The 27061-nt window shown below is 42.2% G+C and overlaps 1 protein-coding gene and 6 non-coding genes across 8 annotated transcripts; 1 reads left to right on the forward strand and 6 right to left on the reverse strand.

Moving 5' to 3' along the window:
* Window positions 1-747: 747 nt before the first annotated feature.
* Window positions 748-10222, forward strand: LOC127299308 (trafficking protein particle complex II-specific subunit 130 homolog). Of its 2 annotated transcripts, none has more exons than XM_051329249.2 (21): window positions 748-977; window positions 1622-1851; window positions 1939-2120; window positions 2370-2553; window positions 2709-2799; window positions 3529-3689; window positions 4085-4174; window positions 4295-4456; window positions 5448-5509; window positions 5596-5686; window positions 6215-6366; window positions 6479-6695; window positions 6892-7437; window positions 7667-7879; window positions 8028-8412; window positions 8499-8589; window positions 8668-8752; window positions 8906-9086; window positions 9286-9569; window positions 9671-9761; window positions 9875-10222. In XM_051329249.2, the coding sequence occupies exons 1-21, from the start codon at window positions 914-916 to the stop codon at window positions 10048-10050; spliced, it is 3738 nt and encodes a 1245-aa protein (XP_051185209.1). In that variant the 5' UTR covers window positions 748-913; the 3' UTR covers window positions 10051-10222. The 2 variants fall into 2 exon arrangements, with proteins under 2 accessions (XP_051185209.1, XP_051185210.1); XM_051329250.2 differs by having other exon boundaries at window positions 3541-3689.
* A 5017-nt stretch (window positions 10223-15239) lies between these two features.
* LOC127304947 (small nucleolar RNA Z102/R77) lies at window positions 15240-15326 on the reverse strand. Its single transcript, XR_007853608.1, has one exon. It is a non-coding gene; the product is annotated as a small nucleolar RNA Z102/R77 (small nucleolar RNA).
* Window positions 15327-15401: 75 nt separating this feature from the next.
* On the reverse strand, window positions 15402-15499 carry LOC127304945 (small nucleolar RNA Z101). The gene has a single exon (XR_007853606.1). It is a non-coding gene; the product is annotated as a small nucleolar RNA Z101 (small nucleolar RNA).
* A 206-nt stretch (window positions 15500-15705) lies between these two features.
* On the reverse strand, window positions 15706-15803 carry LOC127304946 (small nucleolar RNA Z101). The gene has a single exon (XR_007853607.1). It is a non-coding gene; the product is annotated as a small nucleolar RNA Z101 (small nucleolar RNA).
* A 32-nt stretch (window positions 15804-15835) lies between these two features.
* On the reverse strand, window positions 15836-15980 carry LOC127304958 (small nucleolar RNA snoR137). The gene has a single exon (XR_007853620.1). It is a non-coding gene; the product is annotated as a small nucleolar RNA snoR137 (small nucleolar RNA).
* Window positions 15981-16077: 97 nt separating this feature from the next.
* LOC127304986 (small nucleolar RNA Z159/U59) lies at window positions 16078-16174 on the reverse strand. The gene has a single exon (XR_007853650.1). It is a non-coding gene; the product is annotated as a small nucleolar RNA Z159/U59 (small nucleolar RNA).
* Window positions 16175-16562: 388 nt separating this feature from the next.
* LOC127304984 (small nucleolar RNA Z159/U59) lies at window positions 16563-16643 on the reverse strand. The gene has a single exon (XR_007853648.1). It is a non-coding gene; the product is annotated as a small nucleolar RNA Z159/U59 (small nucleolar RNA).
* Window positions 16644-27061: the final 10418 nt, after the last annotated feature.

Genomic DNA, 27061 nt, shown 5'->3' on the forward strand with positions numbered 1-27061 from the left:
CGAGAGTACGAATCACCATTGTTGGAGACGTAGCGACCGGAACAAAAACTGCGAGGATAATCCTCCTTACGGTAACCATGAGAAAAGATCTAAAATCGATCTGACTAAGCAAGATCTGAACACTCATACCTAGATAATTATAATCTTTTAACACCTTCATTGACATCGGGAAGGATATCTTGTCGCCGAACGAAAGGCCGAAGATCACTTATTGCGGAAGATGTCATCTCCATTAAGGGGAAGCCAACAAAAAAACGACTACCAAAATTCTAACATAGACTGCTAAAATACTACTCCCTCCGGTCCATATTAGTGAACTCAACTTTATCTAGATACGCATGCATCTAGTCTAAACACTTAACTAGATACATATAATTCTAGATAAACTTAAGTCCATTAATATGAACCAGATGGAGTACTTTTATTAAAAACTACACGCATAGATCGGTTTCCCACTCCTTCCGACGACAGCAAGGTCGGGCAGAGGAGGGTGAACCGATCTATGGAGGAGGTTGAAGTCGAGGAGGCTAGGGTTTCCTCTGGAGGCGGCTATTTGCTGGTGCTCTTTAAAATACACTATGTAGGAAAAGTGGAAAATAAACATGCTACTACGGAGTATTTAACTGTTTGACTGTACACCCATTGACACCGACAAAGGTGGCCCACCAGGGCCCCGCCCCGTTAGCCACTTGCCCGATTCGCACCCGACCCGTTTGAGCGCCTGCATTCGTCTCCACCAAACTCAACTCCCCAACCAGGCCACCACTCCCCCTCACCTCCGAATCTCGCGACTCCCCCGCCCGCCTCCTCCCTGCCTCCGGCGACCTCTCCGGCGGCGGGGCGCTCGCCGCGCCGCATGGCGCATTAGTACCATCCCAGAACCCATCTCCTCGCCCCTGCGTCGGCCGCGGCCATGGCGAACTACCTGGCGCAGTTCCAGACCATCAAGTCCTCCTGCGACCGCATCGTCATCGCCGGTATGCCATCGCCTCCTCTCCAAACCACACTCCTAACCCCTCGGATCTCATCCCTGCCACAAACTTCCCGCTTTCTCGACTCGCGGTATAGCGTGATCTGCGCAGCGCGGCCCGCGTGATCTCGCTCGTGTTGCGCTGCGCCCGATCGGCGGCTGTTGGAGATGAAATGGCGGTAGTTCTCGAGACTAGAGCTGAAATGGTGATCTCGGGCTTGCTGCGGGAACTTTGTTTAGCGAGATTCATGGTGCTATGACTTATGAGGGTCTCGAGATAGCGTTTAGCTTCCTGCTGGTCGCTGTCTCAATGTCAAGTAAAATTCCTAGTGCTTAAGCTAATTGGGAATCAGTGTTGGTCTCCAGTTCCCTATTTGGCCGCACAACCTTGGTTCACATGGAAACCGCATAATGCATCGGCATATCGGCACAAACTGTCTCCGTATGAAAATCGTCTCAGATTGCACGCACCTGTGTAGTGTTAGACAGGCAGATGCCCATTGAGCATAGCCTGGCTGAGTACAATCAAAGTTAACTTACAAAACCACTTTAATTCATCGCCGCGAATGCTGGCAAAATGTGACTTCAAGTCCGTGTATTCGTCCGTTGTATAAAATTCTTTCTCATACAAAAATTTATCTTCTGTAACAGTTGAGGATGTTAGTGACCTGTGGCTCAACGTCAAAGAGAGTTTTCAGCAACGCTTGCCAGTCAAGAAAGCCTGCCTCAATAACAAGGCGAGGAACCCTGTTTTAGTGGAAAACCTACCGGCTGAATTTATACAGACTACCGACTCAAGGCTGCGGAGTCGATTTCCACAAGAACAATACTTGTTTTGGTTCCGTGAGCCGTATGCTACTGTTGTTCTTGTTACTTGCGAGGTATCCTTCTACGCATTCCCATACCATGCTGCTCTTTATGATTCTCTTTTTAAGTAACATTGCTTCTCATATGTATAAAATGTACAGGATCTTGACGAGTTCAAAACCATTCTTAAGCCTCGCCTCAAATTAATTGTGCAAAATGATGAGAGAGAATGGTTCATTGTGTTTGTGTCCAAGGCCCATCCTAGCAATGAGCAAGCAAATAAGATGGCAAAGAAAGTATATGCCAGGCTGGAGGCTGATTTCAACACTAAAAAGCGAGAAAGGTATTTTTTGCCACGTCATTGTAGTAGAGTTGGTAATGCAAATATCTGTGTGCTGAGTATTTGTATGTATCAGTTGTTTGAATGCAACATGCTGCCGTCACCTGTCATCTTGCACTGATTTTGTTTTGTATAAGAATGTTTTCACTTTTGAATATTCGAGGAACTCCTTTTGGGATTTTTTTGGTTTAAATGTTACTACAAATAATACCGTGTTATATACAAATACTAACATACCCAGTTATGATATAGATGCTGCAAATTTGATCTTCATGGACCTGATGCTGATTTCTGGGATGATTTCGACTCAAAAATGGTGGACTGCATAAGAAACACATTGGATAGAAGGGTTCAGTTTTATGAAGAAGAAAACCGCAGGTTAAGTGAGCAAAGATTCACTCCAATATGGAACTTCTGTAACTTCTTTATTCTGAAGGTATAGCAATACAACCATTTATGAAGCATGCCAATTATTGTTACTTATTTCATTCTTGGTGGCATTGTATTTATTGTTTACCTATATGTTTCTTGAATATTATTTACCTTAATGTTTGTGTGGATTTCCTGAGCTTACACCTTTTATTTGTTCAGGAAAGTATGGCATTTATGTTTGAAGTGACTAATCTTCATGAAGATTCACTCCGTGAATATGATGAGCTTGAACTATGCTACTCAGAATCAGGTTTTTCTCAAACTTTTTTCTGGCACTTATGTTGCATTGACTTTTGAGCTTTATCTCTAATTAAATTTGCATAATCGAAGTTTCACTGTAAGGTGAGTACAAGAGTGATGCACTTCTGGTGAACTTACAGTAACTCCATAAGGTCTCAGTGATTACTTTGTAGGTTGTAGGGATGGAACACCCTTATCCAAGACTAACGGTGGTGGTTAGCCGCTGCTGCTGGCAGTACATAAATATGACAAGAGAGTTAGAGGGTAGGGAAAAGAGTTTGGGGAAGATGGATTTTCTTATTGCTTGAGACATAAAATGTACAAAATATCTAGAACTCAGCAGACATCCAGACAAGAAAAATAACGTGAGAGGGCAGTGGAAGAGATTAGGCTCAATTCCAGTTAGAAGGGCTCAAGCAGTCCTTCTCTAACACAAACTGTATTTTCCATTATGATTTGTGTTGTAGCAGTCTGCCGTGGTAGAGTCTCACTCTCACATGTAGTGCTGCAGCACCCATCCTTGGCACATTTAAATTTAGTTGTGTCCACCCAGCTGGTTCTTCTTATGCGCCTGTAATTCCATCACCTTTGTCGTTTTCCCGATAATGTTGAATCCAATATGAACCCACAGCATATCATGTTTGTATAGGCTAACATTAACTTATGTTCTCGGAATTGCAGTGCAGATTTCTCATTTGGACCATAAACTAGAATTATATCATTTTGTTCATGAATGCAGTAAATCTCCCAGGGAAACCTCGAGAATTTGGAGGATTGGATACTGGTGATGATCAGGCTGCTCTGCTAAATCCAGGGTTCAAAGCGCTGACCCAAATTGTTCAGGATGACGTGTTCAGGGAATTTGAGTTTAGGCAATACATATTTGCTTGCCAGTCTAAGGTATGTGCATAATGGATTCTTTGATTGTTGAAGCAGTCAAGTAGCTCATGTAATAATGTACTACTGCTTAGTGTTTATGTAAGTGTGGAAGCACCTCCCTTTATTACTTTCTTTTTAGCAACTTAGAATTATATAGTGTTTACAATTAGAACAAGAGACTGAAAGAATTAATTGTTTTTAATTTAGTAAAGCATGAAAGAACTGACACATAATTAATTAATTAGGATATGAATATGCTCTTGTTGTGCTCAAATGGGTCGCTTATACAAAACTACACTCCTGATGTTTTTATTTATGATAATTTTATTATTTCTGTACATTCTTATTAATGATTTTGGGGCAACTGACAATTACATGTTGTCGTCATCATTCATTTCATTATACCTTTTTTTCAGTTATTATTTAAACTGTCTCGACCGGTTGAGGTTGCTGCAAGAGGGTATGCTTTTGTTGTCAACTTTTCCAAGACGCTAGCCTGGCATGAAGTATGTAATTGTGGTTTCTATATTTTCTTCCTCTGTAAAAATTATTTATATTTTATAAAGACTACCTTTACAAAGTACCTCGTGTTTATTTATCCTGATTTTTTTCTCTCTTCCCTTCAGAATGCTCTTCCATTTTGCTTCCGTGAAGTATGGGTGATAACAGCATGTTTGGGTTTAATAAACTCTACGAGTTCACAGTATGATGGTGGAGCTGTTGCTATTGACTCGGAAAAGGAGTTCTACCGTCTCCAGGGCGACCTTTATTCTCTATGTCGTGTTAAGGCAAGCTTTAATAATCCTGATATCCCATATTTGTCTGCAATAATTTGTCTTTGGGTTCTGCATTTACCATTTTTCCTTTCTGCAATTGAGGAACTTCAGTCACAAATTCGTATTATCAGGTTACTTATTTTTGTGCTTCAAAGACTGCTGTCTGGGGACTTATTGGGGACCAACTTGGTAGTGTCGACACGTGCGATACTTGTAGCATGAAGTGCACACACAGTTACTGTTCACATAATAGACAAGGATTGGTTCGATTTGCCTTGTAAGATTATATTTAGTTGTTAGGACAATCTATTACCTTAATATTGGACATACATTTCTTAAGATAGAAGCCATCCCATCTGACATTGTATCTTTTTCGGAGGCATGCACCTAGAGATATAACAATTTAGTCTTAGTACTCTTCTTCCTTACCCCTATGAAGTGATTGACATAGAGCGTGGTCAGGCTGCTCAGGTAAAGGGCAATCTAAGTCTAGTCCATTTCACGTCTTGGTACATATGGTGCCATTTTGTGGTTTATTTTCAAATGATGATAATCTTAGGAGATTTATTGAACCGTGTGCTTACTTTCTCACTGTTGCTATAAGACAACCTGAATCACCAGTTGCTACATGAACCATTTTTGTTCCTTTCATAGGTGATCATACTGTGGTTTATTTTTAACTGTTGGGACTTCGGACTTATGAGTTCTCTAAAAGTACTGTCCTTATTTTTGCACACTTGGTATCACTTACAATTAAACCATCTTTATTTGGTCAATTATCTCTTTACTGATGGGGAACCCTATTGTTAATGTTCCAATCTGAAGTTCAAATGGATACTAGAGAATGCAATTGTTGTTTCGTGGTTTATTAACTTCTTGTGCAATCAAGTTCAACTGTGGCATCTACTCCTTTTTTTTGCTTATGTTTTGCATTATATTTGCCAAATTTGTTTAAATCATGCAAAATTCGGTGCTTATATATTACTCTTGATGGATATGGCAGTTTATGAGGCTTGCTTATTTAATTGGCTATGGGGTTGAGATAGAAAAGAGTCCAGTCAACAGGTATAAGATCAATGTCACTATTTATCTTTTGAATTCGCCATCCCATCCAGTTTTGCTTCAAACTGACTTGTTTAACGCATCTGCAGTGCATCTTTAAGCATGCTATCTTGGCCTAAGCCAGCTACTTGGCCTTCAATCCCACCTGATTCATCGGCGGAGATAATGGCAAAGGAGAAGGCAAGCATTTTCAGCTTTGTGTAATGCCTTCCTATTAGGTGTCACCTGCATTCTTTTGGATCTTTTGCATCAAAACTCCACTTTGCTCTTGTGGTTTAATTAGGCCATATCCAATTCCATACGAAATGACAACATGTTAGAAATCAGTCACTAAATCTAGCTGCACCTTCCTCCAATTCAGTATGCTCAAAAGGCATATCATTATGCATGAAATGGCATGAGATGAAGCATGGGATATGGAAAGGGACAGTGCTATCCCGTGTTAGTGATCAGTACCATTTTCAGTTTTTTGTTCGAAGGAATATCTGTGAGCATGGAACTATTCATACACGGAAACTTTCAGGTTCATCAAAGTAGTAAAAAATAATGCATTTGGTGGTGGTTCCAAATTTAGGAGTTGGAAAACGAGAATTGCTGTATGGCATTTTATCTGTCTTGGAGAAATGGAAATGCTTGTACTGTTTAGCTGCTTATTGCATATTTAATGCAAACTGTGGCTTGTAGTTGTGAAATATTTTCCTTATGCAGACAATACTTCAAGCAAAACCAAGAGAAAAGCTCTTTGACATTCAGAGGAAACCATTGCCATTAGAACCTTCTTTTCTACTGCGTGAGGCTAATAGGCGTAGAGCTTTTCTTTCGGTTGGCAATATTTCTGAATTATATGATTCAGTTGATGGGTAAGGGCGATTATTTCCCTCTTTTAATGATGCGTTTATATTTGGACTGTTAACTTCAGCATAATCTTTAGATTGTCTATTTATATACGTGTGTATATTTTTGCCTGGGCAGTTCAGGTGCAGATGCACATTCAAAACTTTCTCCCAACAAATCTTCTTCTAACCTGATGACAAGAACGATGTCTGGACCAGCAACCTCTGAGACTTCTTTACCAGTTGATAGGCCCATGAGGCTGTCAGAAATTCATGTTGCAGCTGAGTATGCATTGAAACAGACGATATCTGATCCTGATTTTATGACATCACTTTCATCACCTGAAGAATTTGAGGTATTATATTTATTCGGCCACACATTATGATAGATTCTTTCTTACCGCTGCTATTTTTTTTCCTCAATTTGTATTTTAATTAGTTCGTAGAACTAATTAACTTTAGGGATGCTAAGTCAATACCATGTTTTTACAGAAATTTGCCTAAGCAATAGATAAAAATAAACTGCAGCAGTAATTGTTTTTGTGTTACCAGAATAGATATATGGAGCTCACTAAAGGTGCTGCTGACAATTATCACCGCTCTTGGTGGAAAAGGCATGGAGTTGTGCTTGATGGAGAGATTGCAGCTATATATTTTAAGCATGGAAATTACGACCTGGCTGCAAAATCCTATGAGAAAGTTTGTGCTCTCTACTCTGCAGAAGGCTGGGAAGAGCTATTGGCAGACGTTCTTCCTGATCTTGCAGAATGCCAGAAGATTCTTAATGACGAAGCTGGTTATCTCGCTTCCTGTGTAAAGTTACTTTCTCTAGAGAGTAGCTTGTTTTCGTCTAAAGAGCGGCAAGCTTTCCAGTCAGAGGTCGTTCGGCTTGCTCACAGTGAAATGACACATCCCGTGCCCCTGGATGTTTCATCATTAATTACATTCGCTGGAACTCCTGCTCCGCCACTAGAACTATGTGATGGAGATCCTGGTACACTATCTGTAGCAGTTTGGAGTGGCTTCCCACATGACATCACACTCGAATCTCTCAGTCTAAGATTGTCAGCTTCTTCTAGTGCAGATGAAGGTCTTAAGGTACAGTTAATTTGCTATCAGATTACTGATTGCTTTCTTTCATTGGGATGTAGCTTTGTTATTTGTTGTCTGAATTCTCATACACTAGTATGTTTCCAGTTCAAATTCATTTTCATCATTGTAAGACAACTTTGAGAAGTAATAATACCGAATATATGGAAAACAGCTTGGGATAATTGCATCTGTTCTTTGCAATCACCTAATGGATTAATGCTGCCATGTTATGCAGGCGATAAAGAGTGCAGGCGCGCGTGTTCTTGTGCCAGGTAGAAATATTATCACCTTCGACATTCCTCCTCAAAAGCCTGGTTCCTACGTGTTGGGTGCTCTCACTGGACAGATTGGCAAGCTATCATTCAGATCGCATGGATTTGCTCAAGACGGTCCAGTGGACACTGATGAATTCATGAGCTTTGAGAAGCCAACAAGACCTGTTTTGAAGGTAATGCATTAAAACAGGATCAGTATTGTGACTAAGTTAGTCCTGGTGAACTATTTTTAAAATCAAATAGGAGACCTAATAACAGGATATATATTGTACTTGGTGACACACTGGGCTTGTCTTACTTTTGTGTGTGTGCTCATTGTAGGTGAGAAAACCAAGGGCTCTGGTTGATATTACTCCTGCTGTGTCCTCTGCGTTACTTATGAATGAACTCCAGTGGATCGGGTTGATTGTCAAGCCTATAGACTATTCTTTGAAAGGTGGAATATTGCATATAGATGCTGGTGCTGAACTGAAAATCGAGGAGTCACAGATGATTGAGATAGAAAGTTACAGAAGCGAGGGCGGGCATGCTTGTCCTACTGATGCTTCCGGTGCAACATCAACCTCCACTGATACTGGAAGGGTTGAGAAGGTCCCAATCGAAAATGGGAAGATAAAACTGCCAGATTGGGCTAGTGATGTGACTACCCTCGTTTGGTTTCCTGTTCGTGCTATAGACGATACAATTGCGAAGGGAACATCTCCAGGTTCGTGTGAAATAGGTCAAACACAGGGTATGGTAGTATGTTTCAGCCAGTTGATTGAGGTTTTTCTTATTTTTGTATTTGTTCAGCATTCCCTCAGAAACATAGCATAGTAGATGGAATGAGAATGATTGCTCTCAAGCTTGAATTTGGAGCTTTCCATAATCAAGTATTTGAAAGGTATAACCCTTGAGTATTTGTGTTCTCACCTCGTTATTTATATATGCCAACTAGTTTACCATTGTGATTACTTTCCAGGACCATTGCAGTACATTTCACTAATCCGTTCCATGTGAGCACGCGTGTTGTTGACAAGTGCAACGATGGAACCCTACTTCTGCAGGTACAGTCCTCATGTTTACACAATTCTTAGCTAATACCATGTCAAAAAATGCTGGCAACACTAATGATATATCTGCGTAAATGTATGTATTAGTTTGTAATAAATTCTCTTGGATTCTTAAATCCCAATTTATGTTATTTGTTTCATTTCCAGGTGATTTTACATTCTGAAGTGAAGGCTACTCTGCATGTAAAGGATGTATCATTAGACCTACAAGCTGGATTTGAGCACTTAGGCAAGGATGGACGGCCGACTTCAAGCTTGTTCCCTCTGGTTATTGCTCCTTCTTCCAGAGCTGGAATCTTATTTGTAATACGTTTAAGTGGCACAAAAGGTACGTCTTTTCTAGAAGTCCACTTTTCATCTTTTTATTATTATAAAGCAGAAAACTATGAAACTATGATTCTCCTAATGTTGATAGAGTAGTATTAGTGACCACAATGGCCATCTAAGAAAGTACAATGTAAACTCCATTTCCATACAAGCTATAATTCTTAAACATGAATCATCCAGTTAAACTTTCACATTTTCAGACCTGGATGAGCTGGAAAAGGCAGACAGCATGTTGAATATTAAGTACGGGATATCTGGTGACAGAACAACTGGAGCACACTCTCCAGTTCCTGTTAAACCTGATGATTCTGAAGAGCTTCTTCTATTCAAGATTTCACTCAAACTGAAGCGCCCTGTTCTGGATCCATGTCTGGCAGTTGGATTCCTTCCATTTTCTACGGACTACCTGAGGGTTGGTCAATTAGTCAACATGAAATGGAGGGTTGAAAGGCTGAAGGACCTGGAGGAGGCATCTCTGTCTGGCGTAAGTCTGCAGAACATTCTTGTTATTTCTTGCATCCTGTTCCATGCTACAATCCAAATCGAACATCTTCTTTGGAACTAAACTTGTATTTTATTTGGCAGGATGGAATACTTTATCAGGTCGATGCTAATCCACAAAACTGGATGGTTGCTGGGAGGAAATGCGGTCACATTTCATTCTCAGAAGCACAAGGTTAGAATCCAGACACATATTTGGTTCAGTCCACTTGTCATCCATCTTTGTCAAACCACAGTACGCAATCATCATGTGCACCGTATCACAGAAAGCATTCATTTTATCTGCAGGGTCAAGGATTGAGATTGCCGTGACATGCGTCCCGCTGGTGTCTGGGTACGTGCACCCACCACAGCTAGGGTTGCCCGACGTAGGCGATGCCAACATCAGCTGTAATCCAGCAGGCCCCCACCTGGTGTGCGTCCTCCCTCCCACCCTTAGCACCTCCTACTGTATACCGGCTTGATTTACGATCTGTCTCTCTGTTATTACATTAGCTACTTAGAGACCACCATTTTCCCCAAGATGAGATACAGGGTACTCTGTTTTTTGCCTGGAGATTCCTTATGTACATGTACAATGGTTGAATTATCGGTGTACATTGACTGGATGGAAATCTAAGTTCTCGTGTTGTGTCGTGTATCGTTTGTGTTTGTTGGGTATTGTGTGCGAGTGTGGCTGGTGGTGTCCTCGAGTTAGGGGTATACACATTGCCTTTTTTTTAAAACAAGGCAAAAGATTTGCCATCTTCATTAGTAGAGAAGGGGTATTGCATTTGCTGTTGGGTGCCCTTGTTATGTAATTGAAAGTAATGCGCCAATTTTAAGGTAAAATCCGTGTGGCGTTTGTTGGATTCGTTGGCTCCCTTTGGCCTGACCTTGTAACCGTATGCTTTCTTAATTGGAAAGTCACTTGTCCTGTTCAGTTTTTTCAAGATTATGGGTCAGTTTAGAGCATTTTCAGTCGCGTCTCCCTACATTTGGTCGTGAGATCAACTTAGAGCAGGGTACCGAAAAATAGCAAATTGAGCTTGAAGCACACCAAATGTCCGCCCGACATCCTTCCTGCAAGTCTCCTATCACGAAGCAAAGTGGCGATTCTTCTGACCTAATGGCACCGTGATTGTTTTGACAAAAGTCGCCCACTTTGGATATATACTATCGGCTAGATAATAGTTTTTTGTATATTAGTGGTCATTGATCTCATAGTTGCATGGTGGAGCATGACCTTCCACTAGTTTGTTGTACATCGGAGACCGCTGCAACACATTGATGTCACTGTGTGATTCCGCGATGCCAAAGAAAGAATGTCAAATCCATAGGTCATGATCTGCCACAACTTGAAAAACCACCACACTGCAATATTCATGACGCCCTTTGTATATACCTTGCCAAGCAAACGGGTAGTTCTTTCATGACTAGTGCATAAAATTGATGCTTCCAAGCATCCCAAGGAAGATGCTTCCAAGCATCACAGGGAATCCTCTCGCTGCACTTTGGGCAATGATCCTTGCAGTCTCTTCTTCAGTTGGCCCTCTCAATTAGTATTTGCCAAACTTTTCTACCACAATTCGGCAAAACTCAATGGCAGTAGACTCACTCATGCGAAGGTAGTCGTCCTATGTATCGGCAGGTACTCTGTATGCAAGCATCCTCATGAGTCATGACGGTGGTGCACTTCTAAATCGACGAGAACCCAGCAGTGCCAACAACGACGTGCTTCAGCTTGAAGTAGGAGCCAAACTCTCTAACGTCGTGGAGGATATTCATGAACAACCCCTTGTTCATCCAACACCGGTGCCGAAAATTGTCGGCTTGTGTTGCGTCATCTGCGAAGTAGTCGTTGTGCAGCATGGTATGCCCCTCCATCCTCTGTCGGGGCTTCGACTTCTTTCTTCCCACCTTTGAACCTCCGCGGCGCAGCCTCTTCCTCTTCTCCGTGTCGGCGTCAAACATGTTTTGGTGGGACGCGATGATAGACAAATGCTCCTGAATGTCGTCGTCGAAGGCTTGCTCTTCCTCCATCATTTGGACGATCATCTCGTCGTCGCGCTATCCATGTCTGAAGCAAACAAAATGGTTAAAATTCATCCACGGCAGAGGAGGCAACGAACAACCATATGTCGCGCCTACCAGACAAGCTATCGAACACCTTCTGTGCGTGGAGGAGGGGTGGATTTGCCTGCGCGTTCTGGGACGTGTTGGCGAAGCGGCGGCGGCGAAGAGAACGGCGAGGGAGCCAGCCGTCACGACGGTGCCCGACTCGGGAGAGATTGGCCGCCGAGACGGCCGGTAAATCGAGCGGCGGCGGAGGGGTGGGAGGCGCGGGAGGGGAGGCATGACGAGAAATAAAAGGCGGGAACCAACCGTTCTAGATTTGGTCGCCGACAGGTGGGCGCCCGCCTCGCTTCTCGCTCTGTCCGGAGCGCCCGAACCGACCCCTGTGGACCGGGGAAGGCCTCGGGCCGCCGGACACTGTATTGGGCCACATCGGGCGGACGGGGGCTTTGGGGCACGCAACTAGGGTCCGGCGCGCTCCAAAAATCTTTGGAGGACTCAACTGGAGATGCTCTTAGTTACTCGTGGGTTTTCACTGCATCTGGGGAACTTGGCTCCGTAGTAGTTCATGCGACCTAAAACTCGTGTTGTGCAAATATATTGGATGCTGACAAGTCGCTATAGCATCGTAGCTGAAGCCTAGGCCTCATCGTTTGGTTGGGTCTTTTTTTTTCGTTCGTGTTTTTGGCCCGTATTTGGTTACGAGTCGCTTACCAAAATGATCAACACTGTGCATACAGGGGTTTGATAAAAAAAATTCAGGTCAGGCTAATATATAGCACATAATCAATAACATAGACGTTCTAGCAGTAGATTAGATTATTGCACCGCGAGTCCATGAACCACTGCTCGTGATGCAACACAAGTTCATCCATACCTAGCTACCACCAAAAAATATTCATACTTAGCATCAGTTTTCATCAAACCTAGCTACTTGAGGAGATCACTGTCTCTAGGGTGAGTCTACAAACAAGACGATAGTTAGTTCATCATCCAATCATACCTTATGATTGAGTACATAACGGAAAAATTAGGTGCATTAATTGAACCTCGATGTGGGCAAAGTAGGCATCATCTTCCATCATAATTTATGTGGTCTCTTCCAGCCAGCGCACGCCCTCAAGGCTTTCAAAATGCTCATATGAAACCAACGTGTTGTCCAGTGTCTAAGATGGTGGTAGGTTTGCTCCGGGGCAATTACACGGTCAGAGTACTTGAGAACTGACTCTGCAACATCCTTTAGGTACTTCACCCTGAATCCAAGGTCCCCTCTATCCCCTTTCTTGATGAGGAATGGTGGCGGTGAGGCGCGGCGATACAAATAGAGGCCAAGTTTTGGCGGGAGGTGAGCAAATTTCTCCCGCAAGATTTCCCCATACTCGCACGAGCTCCCGTCATCTCTTGCTCACACAAGTTCAGCGAAATTTTCCCTGTGAGGGCGAGCTTGCCGGGAAGACTATTCCCCGCTTTGAAAGTCTTCATGGTAAATATTTCTTACCCCAAATCAACCATGCTTCATACACGGTCTACGCTACTTTAAGAATAGTGCGAAGCGGAGTCAGGAAACCACTTCGCAAGCAAACATGCCCTATCTTTTAGGACACCGGACGGGGTTTTGTTGTCAAGTACAATGAATGAAGCAAGCGTGCATGTTTCGGCAAATTCGACAAAAAATTAACCGTAACACGAGACTATTTCGAAAAATAAACCTTCGGTGAAACTATTTCACAAGAGTAACCATTTGTGCCGCGCCTATGTCTGTGTCGCAGGTCGTGGTGTGGCGCCATTTCGCTTGCCGCGGCACGTGTGCCATCATGTCGCTGCGGGCCCCGTGACGCGAAAGTGTGACACCCCAGGCTGGGCGTTGCACAAACATCTGTCACGTCGAGCTTTGGGGCGCGGCACATCAATATGTAGCCGGCTCAGCCCAAACACTCCCACACTTCTCCTCACGCGCGGCGTCTCGGGTTTCTGTGGAGAGCGGCCGCTGGATAAGCTTCCTCTCCCCATCCTCTCTTTCTCAACCAAAATCCTTAGATTTGAAGGTTATCTTCCTCTCCCCATCCTCTCTTTCTCAACCAAAATCCTTAGATTTGAAGGTTATATCCGTGGATCTTAAGGTTCTAGAGGTAGTCTCCCTGATTTCCCTTACCCATCAAAATATTGTTATTGTTATGCCTCATTTCTAACCCTACAATTATCAATTGACCCAAAAATACATGTTTGATTCTTGTTGGTTTGGCCAATGTTGGCTCCTATGATGTATATGAAGCATTTTCCTTAAGACATTAACCCTTGAACCAAGAGGAAATGGTAGGAGTCATCAATGCGTGAACCAAGAGGAAATGAGCAAACCTCATCGCAATCAAAAGACATTGGAGATGAGTATGGGGACGATGATAATGAGGTTGATGATAACGAGTATGGGTACGATGATAATGAGTATGGGTACGATGATAATGAGTATGGGGACGATGATAACGAGAACAATATTGGAGATTTGGAGAGGTATTGTACAGAAGAAAATATGGACCATGACCTCCCATATAGTCGATGCTACTCATCAAACTTGGATAACGATGGAGAAATTGATGATTCACGCCCAATGAGGTCAAAATCCACGACTAGGTATTGGGACGGGATCATCGGGTACTCTTGTTTCGTGATGGCTGCAAGGATGTAGTGATTGCACCAAGGCCTATTTCTCACTAGGATGATAATCACGGGATGAATGGAATTGCTCTAGGTTTGAAGTTCACAACTTTGTTGAAATTAAAGCTCTTGTAAAATAGTTTCCCCTAAGGTTTATTTTTATCAATGTTAATTTTCGTTGAAATTCCGCATGTTTCCGCACAAAATAATTAGTTGAAGCTTCAGTTAGGCTGGTTTTCTGGTCCCAAAATGGAATTGCAGGTTTTGCAGGAGACATTGCAAACAGTGATTCCCCAAAACTGGTGGCAACACTCGATTCTCGATTCAGGTTCTCGTTTATTTAGCACGAGCTGCAAATCAGCAGCTTAAACCAACCACACTAGAGCAACGTATACACAGGAAAATGTTACACAAACTTGAAACCAAATAATATCTCACACGATGTGCATACGACTCTGATTCTCACCGCCAGAAACGGCCTGTTTAATGGTGTTCCAGGGCCCCAGTATGGCATCAATATGTCTCGGCAGCAGGATGATATGAAAGCACTTTAATCTCATAATGAAGTCCGAGGCTGGATGTCATACGAAGTTCAGTAAGATTTCCAAACTAACATTACATCACAATCACCAATGCTAAACAAGAAATACTGAGGAGGCAAAACAGAAAGCAACAATGTTGTTCTAAACTAGTAACAAATGTAGCCTGGTATGCCTCAACGTCGATGTAGTGTGACCAGCATCCAAGGAGTAGGTTGTTGTGTCACCAGATCCATCCATCCCTGTAATAAGTTCTGATTTCAAAAGTACCATTCAAGTTCAGAATTTACAACATTACGTAGGACAGTCACATCAAAACTTAGTCTAGTTCTAACATCAACGTTTGTGGATACAGAAAATTTGGAAAAGTATCAATGAGACAAAAACAAAATCAGAAACTGACAATAGGATGATCAGATTCGGTTCAGTATTTGGGCCATCATATCAGCCAATCAAACCAATTAGGGAAATTAATCTCATTCATCATCTCATCCATAGTCCATTAAAACAAACAATACAGGCTTTTCAGTTAAGTAAAAAAATAAGAACTCAAAAGACACCAAAAAGAGTGGATGCATCAGATCTCCAAGGTGAAAAAGAGTGTGACATCACAGAAATGCCTCAGACGCAAATTACCCATAAACTCGTGTCTCATCATCTGCATCAACAACTTTCCATTCACAAGAACAAAAAATGTACAACATGAAAGATAAGCCTCAATAGGGTTTATGATCAGATAGAGCTAATACATGATTCAATGGACATCATACCATCCATCAACAAAATAAGTTCATCCTCATTTCGCCCAAACAAATCAAAAAAGAACGAAGTGATACCCAAAAAGAATATAATTTTGTAGGATAATACAAAAGAGGGATGCATCAGATCTCCAAGGTGAAAAAGAGTGTGACATCACTGAAATGCCTCAGACGCAAATTACCCATAAACTTGTGTCTCCTCATCTGCATCGACGAACTAAAGTGAACTTTTTTTTGGATATTTAGGTTGTACCAGAAGACAGGTAACACGACGCGGTTTAATAGAGCGCCGTGCTGTTTAATGCTGGCCGGTGTTTCCGTTCATCTATGCTCCCCTCTACAGGATAACCAAACTGTATAATCAGGACATCCTTCCAGATGTGAAGCAACATAAGCTACTAAGAAAACTCTATTGTTGCAACTACAGAGAAAATAATACAGTACGTCGTAGTAATTTTTGAAAGAAGGATAAACGATCTAAATAAATGTTTCCTCAGTTCAGGTCTCCAAATTGCTTCCGCACCGCGCCATGAGATAGCGCATCAGAAGAACGAAAGTTATTTAGTTTGATCATCACCGGACAACAACCAAGATTAGATCTAGAACCACAAAATAAAGCAAAAAAAAATTGATAAATAACTGTTGCAAGGGGACCCTCAGAACGATTGCAAGAAGGTATCAACAGATTGATATTTCTTCAGACAAGGCTGAAACTTAAATTGTGTCCAGTCATCGGGAACAGCGGGACAAAAGAAATCTCTGGGAAAAAAGCAGAAAGAAAAAACAACAGATGGCAGAAAATTGGGGCAAGTGGCGTGTCAGATCCCTCTGGGTGATAATATTGCTCATCAACGTATGAATCAGGCCACTACTTTAACATCACAAGTCATCACCGGGATACTATAACACCAAACACCAATTTGTACAAACGAATCCGAACGACACAGAGAACAGAATCGAAAATTTGATGATGTCTCCTCAGTTCAGGTCTCCAGTTCTTCCACACCGAGAATTTCAGAAGAACGAAAGTATAAATGGATCATCATCCGAGACGAAGCGGGGATCGAAAAACAAAAGCAAATCGAAACACAACTGGAACAGAAACGATGAAACAGGAATCGGGCTGAATGTGGAAAAGATCTGGGCATGGGTAGGGGAAGAGAGAGGTACTGCTGCTGGCGGCTGGGTTCCTTGGGTGCTTAGGGCAGACGATTTCTTTTGTATTTATAGGATCCCGGCTAGGGTTGGGACTGTTGCGTGCACCACCAACGTAATCTGCACCGTCGGATCTCGTTCTCGGCAGGGCGAGGGCTACGGCCATCTCCAACGGGCATACGGACATATCGGCAGGTGGCCCGGGGCTTTGATGGGTGAAGACGGAAAAAAAAAACATGTTTCTCGCTTCCTTTGATAGCTCGGATCATATTTTCTGGAGCAATTTTGGTTCATTTGTTTAGGGTGTGTTGGTTTTGGAACGACCTGAAATGAAATGAAATGGTTTCGTTCTAGAGGGATGGAACCACCGGCGTTCTGTTCGGGAAGAAAGGAGAAACGGAATGGTACTTTTTTTGTTTGGTTCGAGGAATTGGAGAGCGAACGGAATGATGATAAACTAATCTTTTCTCTCAAAATCGTAATTAACAATGACAAATGACTTTTTAAATCGCAAAATCGTAATTAACAGCGTCTAATGGCCTTTTAATCTCAAAATCGTAATTCACAACATTTTTGTCCGGGTTGGGGAAATTTGAGAGCAAAACTGAATGAGTTTAAACTTTAATTTTTTGTTTCGAAATCATAATTAACAGTGGCAAATGATCTTTTTAATCGCAAAATCGTAATTAACAACGGCTAATTATTTTTCAGCTGGATTAGTGGAGTGCTTCGTAATTAACAATGGCTAGTTAACAACCGTTCCACCACATTCCATCGATTTGGTAGAATTGGTGCATTCTGCATATGGAGAGAATATTCTCTTTCGAGGAACCACTTGGTTCCGTTCCATTTCACAACCGAACACGAGAATTGGCTCTAGGTGCGGAATGGTTCCATTTCATTCCACTTGGTTCTGAAACCGAACACACCCTTAGTTGCTTCTCTACTTAAGTTGAGTCTCACCACGTGCACGTGAGCGTACCTCACACCATCACGTTTAAACCGAGTAATGGTGGTCACACTGTCAATAACTGTCGATGCACGAGCTCCACCAGCGAGCTCGCCACGAGAGCGTGGAGCTCGACGGAGTGGAACTCATCCTGAGTTGTGTCGGCATGCTCGCCGCCTTTCGTTGCGCCCGCCACACCTCGTTAGCAGCGGCGAAACTGCTCTTGAAAAGGTGATCAAGGTTTGTAGGTCGGCAGTAAGCACACAGTGCGAGTTCGAAGGGAGCATGTTGCGGTGACCCAGCATATCACTGCATGTTGTAGTATGCAAGTCGTTGATATAATAATTGTGAAGGTACTTTCTCACAAATACACATCTCTCGGAATAGTACAACATAAATATTGTGGGTCAGAATATTACAAACTTATTATTACAAGCTAAAAGCGTGCAAACTCTTCATCCTCATCGTCCAATGAGGACAGTACTCAGAATCTAACTGGACTTGGAACAGCTTAACTATTAAGGGAAATGACAAAGTAAACATCCTAAGAGCTCAGCAGCTTATTTAAGTACGGTTCTAGACTGCTCGGCTTTACTACTTCTACTCGATACGACTACTAATCCATCTCGACTTCCTCGACTATGCCATAATCTACACCTTCCACTCCTCCTGACAAGTCTGGCTCATCGTAAAACACCTCATAGCTGCCCTCAGGTGCGTTGGGTAGCCTCCTTCGTCAGATTCACAGTCTAGCAAGGGTTTCGAAGTAAAGGGTGAGTACAGGGGTACTCAACAAGTTCAAAGGGGGGAAAGGTGTTTGATGCACTAGCTACGACCGTTGATCAAGAAATCTCAGGTCAATGCATGTTTCGCAAACATCCTTCAAAAAGTTATTTCTATTAGGAAATTTTGGTGGGGCAACATAGAGGGAGAACACAAGACCGCTTCGGTCTCAATGGGAGGAGATGACGAAGCCCAAGTACATGGGAGGTTTGGGGCTTCGAGATACTAAACTATTTAATTAACCTAGCCATCCTAGCACGCTAAACTTGGTGAATTCTCCAAGACTCTACGACTTTAAGTGCTCGAATTATCAAGGCACTCTATCATCCTAATGTTGATTTTCAAGATGCTGGATTGGATAGTTATCCTTCACAGATTTGGTGTGCTTTGATAGAAGGAAGGGATGTTATTACCCAGGGTCTGATGACCCACAAGTATAGGGGATCGCAACAGTCTTCGAGGGAAGTAAAACCCAATTTATTGATTCGACACCAGGGGAGCCAAAGAATACTTGTAAGCCTTAACAGCAGAGTTGTCAATTCAGCTTCACCTGGAAACAGACTTGCTCGCAAGAGTTTATCAGTAGCAACAGTTTTATAGCAGTAGGAGTAGTGAAATAACAGCCAGTGTAACAAAGACAGCAGTAGTGATTATAGTAAACAACAGGATTAAAATACTGTAGGCACAGGGATGCATGAACGGGCGTTGCATGGATGAGAGAATTCATGTAACAATCAAGGCAGGGCATTTGCAGATAATAATAAAGCGGTATCCAAGTACTAATCAATCCATAGGCATGTGTTCCGTATATAGTCGTACGTGCTCGCAATGAGAAACTTGCACAACATCTTTTGTCCTACCAGCCGGTGGCAGCCGGGCCTCTAGGGAAACTACTGGAAATTAAGGTACTCCTTTTAATAGAGTACCGAAGCAAAGCATTAACACTCCGTGAACACATGTGATCCTCACATCACCGCCTTCCCCTCCGGTTGTCCCAATTTCTGTCACTTTGGGGCCTCGGGTTCCGGACAACAATATGTGTATACAACTTGCAGGTAAGATCATAAAACAATGAATATCTTCATGAATCAATAACATGTTCAGATCTGAGATCATGGCACTCGGGCCCTAGTGACAAGCATTAAGCATAACAAGTTGCAACAATATCATAAAAGTACCAACTACGGATACTAGGCACCATGCCCTAACAATCTTATGACTATTACATGATCAATCTCATCCAATCCCTACCATCCCCTTCAGCCTACAGCGGGGGAATTACTCACACATGGATGGGGGAAACATGGATGGTCGATGGAGAGGCGTCGGTGGTGATCCCCTCCAATTCCCCGTCCCGGCGGAGTGCCAGAACGGAGTTTCTGGTCCCGAGGCGGAGTTTCGCGATGGCGGCGGAGTTCTGGATGTCTTCTGGAAATATGGTCGAACCTCCTGGCGTTTTTAGGTCGAAAGGGTTATGTAGCCCGAAGGAGAGCGTCGGGGGACCGCCGAGGCGCCAACACCATAGGGCGGCGCGCCCCCCCTCCAGGCCGCGCCGGCCTGTGGTGTGGGGGCCATGGGCCCCCCCTGGCTCGCCCTTTTGGCTTCTTATCTTCACGGTGAAAATAGGCCCATTGCGATTATTTCCGGAGATTTTCCTGAAAGTTGAGTTTCTGCACAAAAACAAGACACCGGTGCAATTCTGCTGAAAATAGCGTTAGTCTGTGTTAGTTGTATCCAAAATACACAAATTAGAGGCAAAACAATAGCAAAAGTGTTCGGGAAAGTAGATACGTTTTGGACGTATCAACTCCCCCCAAGCTTAGGTTATTGCTTGTCCTCAAGCAATTCAGTTAACAACTGAGTGCGATAAAAGAACTTTCACGAACACATTTGCTCATATGATGTAAATATTCTCATGACATGGGCAAGTACTTAAGCAATTCATAATAAGATACATGCAAATAAGGTCATCTAATAGCTGTGTCAATCATGAAAGAGATACCAATAAATTAATAACAAGCATCATGAAACACTTCCATAAGCAGGATTGGAATGTTCATAGAAAAGATATGATAGAGTGGTATCTCGCTTGCCTGTATTTGTACAGCAAAACATAAATGCCCAGGCACCTCTGAAGTTCATAGAAAGACTAGAAGTAAAGATTGTCAAAGATAAAAGCATCAAAGTTATACCACATCTGATCATATTTTGGGACAAGCATATTATACTAAGAATGATAGTTATGCTCTCAAGAAGGTGCTCAAAGAAAGGATGGTGACTCAACATAAAAGTAAAAGATTGACCCTTCGCAGAGGGAAGCAGGGATTAACATGTGCTAGAGCTTTTGATTTTTTCAAAGACAGAAGTAAAATTGTTTTGAGAGGTGTTTGTTGTTGTCAACGAATGATAGTGGGTACTCTAACCACCTCGCCAACTAGACTCTCAAGAGCGGCTCCCATGAAGGACGTCATCTCTACCAGCAAGGTAGATCATCTCTCTTCTCTTTTGTTTACACATGCATTTTAGTTTCATTATGGATGACACTCCCCCCAACCTTTGCTTACACAAGCCATGGCTAACCGAATCCTCGGGTGCCTTCCAACATTCACATACCATGGGGGAGTGTCTATTTGCAGGTTAAGTTGCTTATTGATAAATTAGGGCAAAACACGTGAAGAGAATTATTAATGAAGGTTAATTAATTGGGGCTGGGAACCCCGTTGCCAGCTCTTTTTGCAAAATTATTGGATAAGCGGATGTGCCACTAGTCCATTGGTGAAAGTCTGTCAGGAGTAAATGACAAGGTTGAAAGATAAAACACCACATACTTCCTCATGAGCTATAAAACATCGACACAAATTGAGAATAATTTTGAAGGTTTAAAGGTAGCACATGAGAATTTACTTGGAATGGTTTGAAATGCCATGCATAGGTATTTATGGTGGACACTTTGAAATAACTTGGTTTTCAGGTATTTGGAAGCACGAGCAGCGTTCCCGTTCAGTACAAGTGAAGGCTAGCAATAGACTGGGAAGTGACAATCAAGAGAGCAATAACTGTCATAATCATGCTTGCGACAAAATAAAATTAACGGAGGCATAAAAGTGATACAAGAACTCTGAAGCAAAGTAAATCATCGAGGCTTAATTGACTTTTGTTCAGTCATGTGCATGCGTGAGCATGTGCCAAGTCGATTCAAGTGAAATATTCAGAGGAGGATACCACAATGTCATACCTATCTATGAATAAAACAATGCAAGCAAATATTCATGACATGCTACTCATTATTAATAAATTGGAACTAATCATGAGAGATCATGAACTACTAGACTTTCATTAAATGACATATACCTCACATGAACCAACTAAGCATGCTCACATGGATGAGTATATGTACAAAAATGAAAACAAATAGAGTTCATACCAGCCTCTCACCACAGTCGAGTTGCCGTAGATCGTCATTATTGCCTTTCACTTGTGTGCTTGAATAATAATATGGAATGAAACCAAGCTCCAACCACCGGAGACCGCTGAACTCCCTAATAAACTTTACAAAACCAAAGAAGAACAACAAATATTTTTGGTGTTTTTGGGTTAGAAATAGGAACAAAAGGGAACAAGCAAACAAAGCAAAATCTTTTTGGATTTTCTCATAGCAAACTAACGATAGCAAATAAGGTAAAATAGGAGCAAAGAACCAAATAAACAAATGGTGAAGAGAAACAACAGAAATATTTGGTCTTTTTGTGTTTTAGGAAAGAAACAAAGCAAAAACAAGAGAATGAAAACTAAAAAAAGCACAGAAAAGCAAGATGGCACAAATCTGCCAAAACTTGACGGCAGTACGGTAATCGATTTTTACGAAAAACTTCCTCTGCCCAGCTCGAAAAGTGTTCAACTAATGAAAGTTAGATAACAACCTGGGGAACATGCACAAAAATTTGCAACTCAAAATAACGTTCTGGCTATGCACAGGAATTTTGTTAGTAACAGCCCAAAATCTGTTTTTCAGACAGCACTTCCCCAAATATCATCTCCCTCTCATTAGAAACCACTTTAAGAAGCTAAACAAGTATATACAAGTATCCAGCAATTGTAATATGCAATGAATGAGTGATGCCGGCATACCTCCCCCAAGCTTAGGCTTTTGACCTAAGTAGAGATCAACCCCAGCGAGGGTCAGGGTTCCACGCCGGCGAATCGTACATGGCGTGATCATAATAAGGTCCCTGTGCAGAAGAATAGCGTGGAGGCTCCACATGACCATAATGTTGATGTGAGGAGCTCGCTGCATCGGATGACGAGTCGAGGTGTTCCTCGGCCTCCTCTGTGTCGTCGCCTGCATGATGGCCTTCTCCTTCTATGTATGCATTTAGCTCATTTTCTGTGACCGACCAACTTTTCCTGGAATCAAGGTTAAACAAAGCAGGTGCATGCAATCGTACTAGCTTTTCAGTTTTCTTAGTTGTTCTCCAATTTTTCTTATAGAATGTTATCTTATAAGACAGGTTTCTCAAATTAGACGTATCCGAAACAAAGTCATGTTTAATCATGGAAACAACGTCAAGTTTCTCTATGGAAAGCTGAATATCAAGATGGTGAGGTTCTACACCATGCATAGCTAATAAACGAGAGGCGATGAGACCTCCACAAATGCCTCCCTTCACACGGTTAGTAGCAAGTCTACAAGCTATCAAAGCACCCAAATTATAAGTCCTATCACGTTGCAATGCAGCAGCTAAGAAAGCCATATCTTGGATAGACAACTTATTTGCATTCTTTCTAGCAAGAACGCACTTTGTGATGAAATAAGCAAAGTAGCGAATAGCTGGGAGTTGAATACTACTGATTTTACCACTATCATCTGAGAAGCTTCTCCCTTGACAAATCATCGTGTATAGACTCAAGAGCTCCTGCGGCAGTCCCCTAACCTTCTCGCATGATCCCCATTGTGGCACTCTAATTGCTGCACAAAAATCATCAAAGGGCAAGTTGACAGTTTTATTATAAATTTTGTATCGAACCATGGGGTCAGTTTGGGACCGATTGAATTCAAAATCCTGCACCGCTGACATGGTTAGTTTTGCATATTGGTAAGGTTTACCAACAACGAAACTTTCCAACCCTGCATTGGAAATCAGTTTTCGAACATCTTGCAAGATTCCTGCATTCCGCATAAAATCAGTGCATGGGTAATAGGAGGGGTATACTCCCTCTTCGCGGTGAACTCTCATGACTTCTTGCACCTCCAATTCTTGTTGATTTAGTTGGTGCCTATTCCACTCCATTTTCGGAGAGCAAATGTGCCAAATTTCAGACAGAAATCTGGGCTGAGCAAAGAGATCGAGAAATCTTGAGCTCTTGAGCAGAAACGCGAGTGCGAGAAAGTGAGTACGAGTTTTTTCGGGAGAGAGAGTAGAATGGGAGGAAGAGATGAGTTAGTGGGGCAAGGAGGGGCCCACACCACAGGGTGGCGCGCCCCCCTTGCTGGCCGCGCCGGCCCATGGGGTCCAGCCCCTGGGTGCCCCACTGGTCAGCCCCTGGTGCTCCCAGGTAGCTCTTCGAAAAATAATACCAACAGTATAATTTTTCTAAATTTTTGAGAACTTCGAAAAATGCACATTTCTGGGTGTTAAAGTAATTATTACAGCGCAGGAAAATGATTTCCAAAATCTTAAACGACTAAAACATCTTGCAAAACAAAAAGTGCTACAGCAAGTAAAACAAGTGGAGAAAGAAAGAAATGTTGTTTAGCTCTTCTATGTATTTAAAATATACTTGTTAACAAGGTTGATCAAGTCTTGCTACCAAATAAATTTTATATGACATAAGAAGAAATAAACCTCAAATCAATCATGTTACCTTATATTGAATTGATATGGATCCAATCACAAGAGTTTGATATTCTTCTTTAGGCTCATATATAGGACAATCAATGGATCCCACCTTGATAGTTTTCAAATTAAAAATTGTATTAACTCCATATACTTTATCAATCCTCTTGGTAAAATAGACAGTATGTTCCTTATCTTCAACATTGAAAGTAACTTTTCCTTTATTGCAATCAATAACAGCCCCTGCAGTATTAAGAAAGGGTCTTCCAAGAATAATAGACATATTATCATCTTCAGGCATTTCCAACACAACAAAATCAGTTAATATTAAGCAATTTTGAGTAACTTGAACATGAACATCTTCACATACACCAACAGGAATAGCAGTAGATTTATCAGCCATTTGCAAAGATATATCAGTTGGTATCAACTTATCTAAATCAAGTCTCTTGTAAAGAGAAAAAGGCATCACACTAACACCTGCTCCCAAATCACATAGAGCAGTTCTAACATAATTATTCTTGATGGAACAAGGAATAGTCGGTATACTGGGTCTCCCAGCTTCTTTGGAACCTTGCCATTGAAAGAGTAATTAGCGAGCATAGTGGAAATCTCCTCATTTGGAATTTTCCTTTTGTTAGAGACAATATCTTTCATATACTTTGAATAAGGAGGCAATTTAATAGCATCAGTCAAAGGGATTTGCAAAAATAAAGGTTTCATCCATTCACAAAATTTATTATAGTGTTCCTCCTCCTTTGATTTTAGTTTTTTAGCAGGAAAAGCATTTGCTTTTGAACCCAAGGTTCTCTTTCACTACCATGTTTCTTAGCAATAAAATCTTCTTTAGTGTACTTTTTATTTTTAACATGCTTTTCAGGTTCTTTTTCAATCTCTTCTTTATCAGGAGTATCATCCTTATCATTATCTTCATCATGTTCATTACCACTTTGAGTTTCAGCATCAGAAATAGAAATACTATTAGGATCATTAACAGGTTTAGAGGATTCTACAACAGTTTTATGTTTCTTCTTCTTTTTCTTAGAAGGACTACTAGTTTCTTTAGTTCGTTGAGAATCTTGTTCAATTCTTTTGGGGTGCCCTTCAGGATATAGAGGATCCTGGGTAGAAACACCGCCTCTAGTTGTTACTTCATAAGCATGCTTTTCTTTATGAGTATTTTCTAACAAATCACTTTGCACTTTAGTAAGTTGATCAATTTGAGTTTGAATCATATGAAAATGTTTAACAAGCATCTTAACATCATTGGAGGTTCTTGATGCGCGTAGATGTACACGTCCGTTGGGAACCCCAAGAGGAAGGTATGATGCGCACAGTGGCAAGTTTTCCCTCAGAAAGAAACCAAGGTTTAATCGAACCAGGAGGAGCCAAGAAGCACGTTGAAGGTTGATGGTGGCGAAATATGATGCGGCGCAACACCAGGGATTCCGGCGCCAACGTGGAACCTGCACAACACAACCAAAGTACTTTGCCCCAACGAAACAGTGAGGTTGTCAATCTCACCGGCTTGCTGTAACAAAGGATTAACCGTATTGTGTGGAAGATGATTGTTTGCGAAGAAAACAGTAAAGAACAATTGCAGTAGATTGTATGCGATGTAAAGAATAGGACCGGGGTCCACAGTTCACTAGAGGTGTCTCTCCCATAAGATAAAAGAATGTTGGGTGAACAAATTACAGTCGGGCAATTGACAAATAGAAAGGGCATAATATTGCACATACATGATATGATAAATATAGTGAGATTTAATCAGGGCATTACGACAAAGTACATAGACCGCCATCCAGCATGCATCTATGCCTAAAAAGTCCACCTTCAGGTTATCATCCGAACCCCTTCCAGTATTAAGTTGCAAGCAACAGACAACTGCATTAAGTATGGTGCGTAATGTAATCAACAACTACATCCTTAGACATAGCATCAATGTTTTATCCCTAGTGGCAACAGCACATCCACAACCTTAGAACTTTCTGACACTGTCCCAGATTTAATGGAGGCATGAACCCACTATCGAGCATAAATACTCCCTCTTGGAGTTAAGAGCAAAAACTTGGCCAGAGCCTCTACTAATAACGGAGAGCATGCAAGATCATAAACAACACATAGGTAATAGATTGATAATCACCATAACATAGTATTCTCTATCCATCGGATCCCGACAAACACAACATATAGTATTACAGATAGATGATCTTGATCATGTTAGGCAGCTCACAAGATCCAACAATGAAGCACAATTAGGAGAAGACGACCATCTAGCTACTGCTATGGACCCATAGTCCAGGGGTGAACTACTCACTCATCACTCCGGAGGCGATCATGGCGATGAAGAGTCCTCCGGGAGATGATTCCCCTCTCCGGCAGGGTGCCGGAGGCGATCTCCTGAATCCCCCGAGATGGGATTCGCGGCGGCGGCGTCTCTGGAAGGTTTTCCGTATCGTGGCTCTCGGTACAGAGGGTTTCGCGACGAAGACTTTAAGTAGGCGGAAGGGCAACGCAGGGGGCCACACGAGGGCCCCACATGCTAGGGCCGCGCGGCCAAGGCCTGGGCCGCGCCGCCCTAGTGTGGCGGCGCCTCGTGGCCCCACTTCCTTTCCCCCTCGGTCTTCTGGAAGCTTCGTGCAAAAATAGGACCCTGGGCGTTGATTTCGTCCAATTCCGAGAATATTTCCTTACTAGGATTTCTGAAACCAAAAATAGCAGAAAACAACAACTGGCTCTTCGGCATC

This window comes from Lolium perenne, chromosome 5 (genome assembly GCF_019359855.2).
Source record: "Lolium perenne isolate Kyuss_39 chromosome 5, Kyuss_2.0, whole genome shotgun sequence".
Classification (NCBI taxonomy): domain Eukaryota; kingdom Viridiplantae; phylum Streptophyta; class Magnoliopsida; order Poales; family Poaceae; genus Lolium; species Lolium perenne.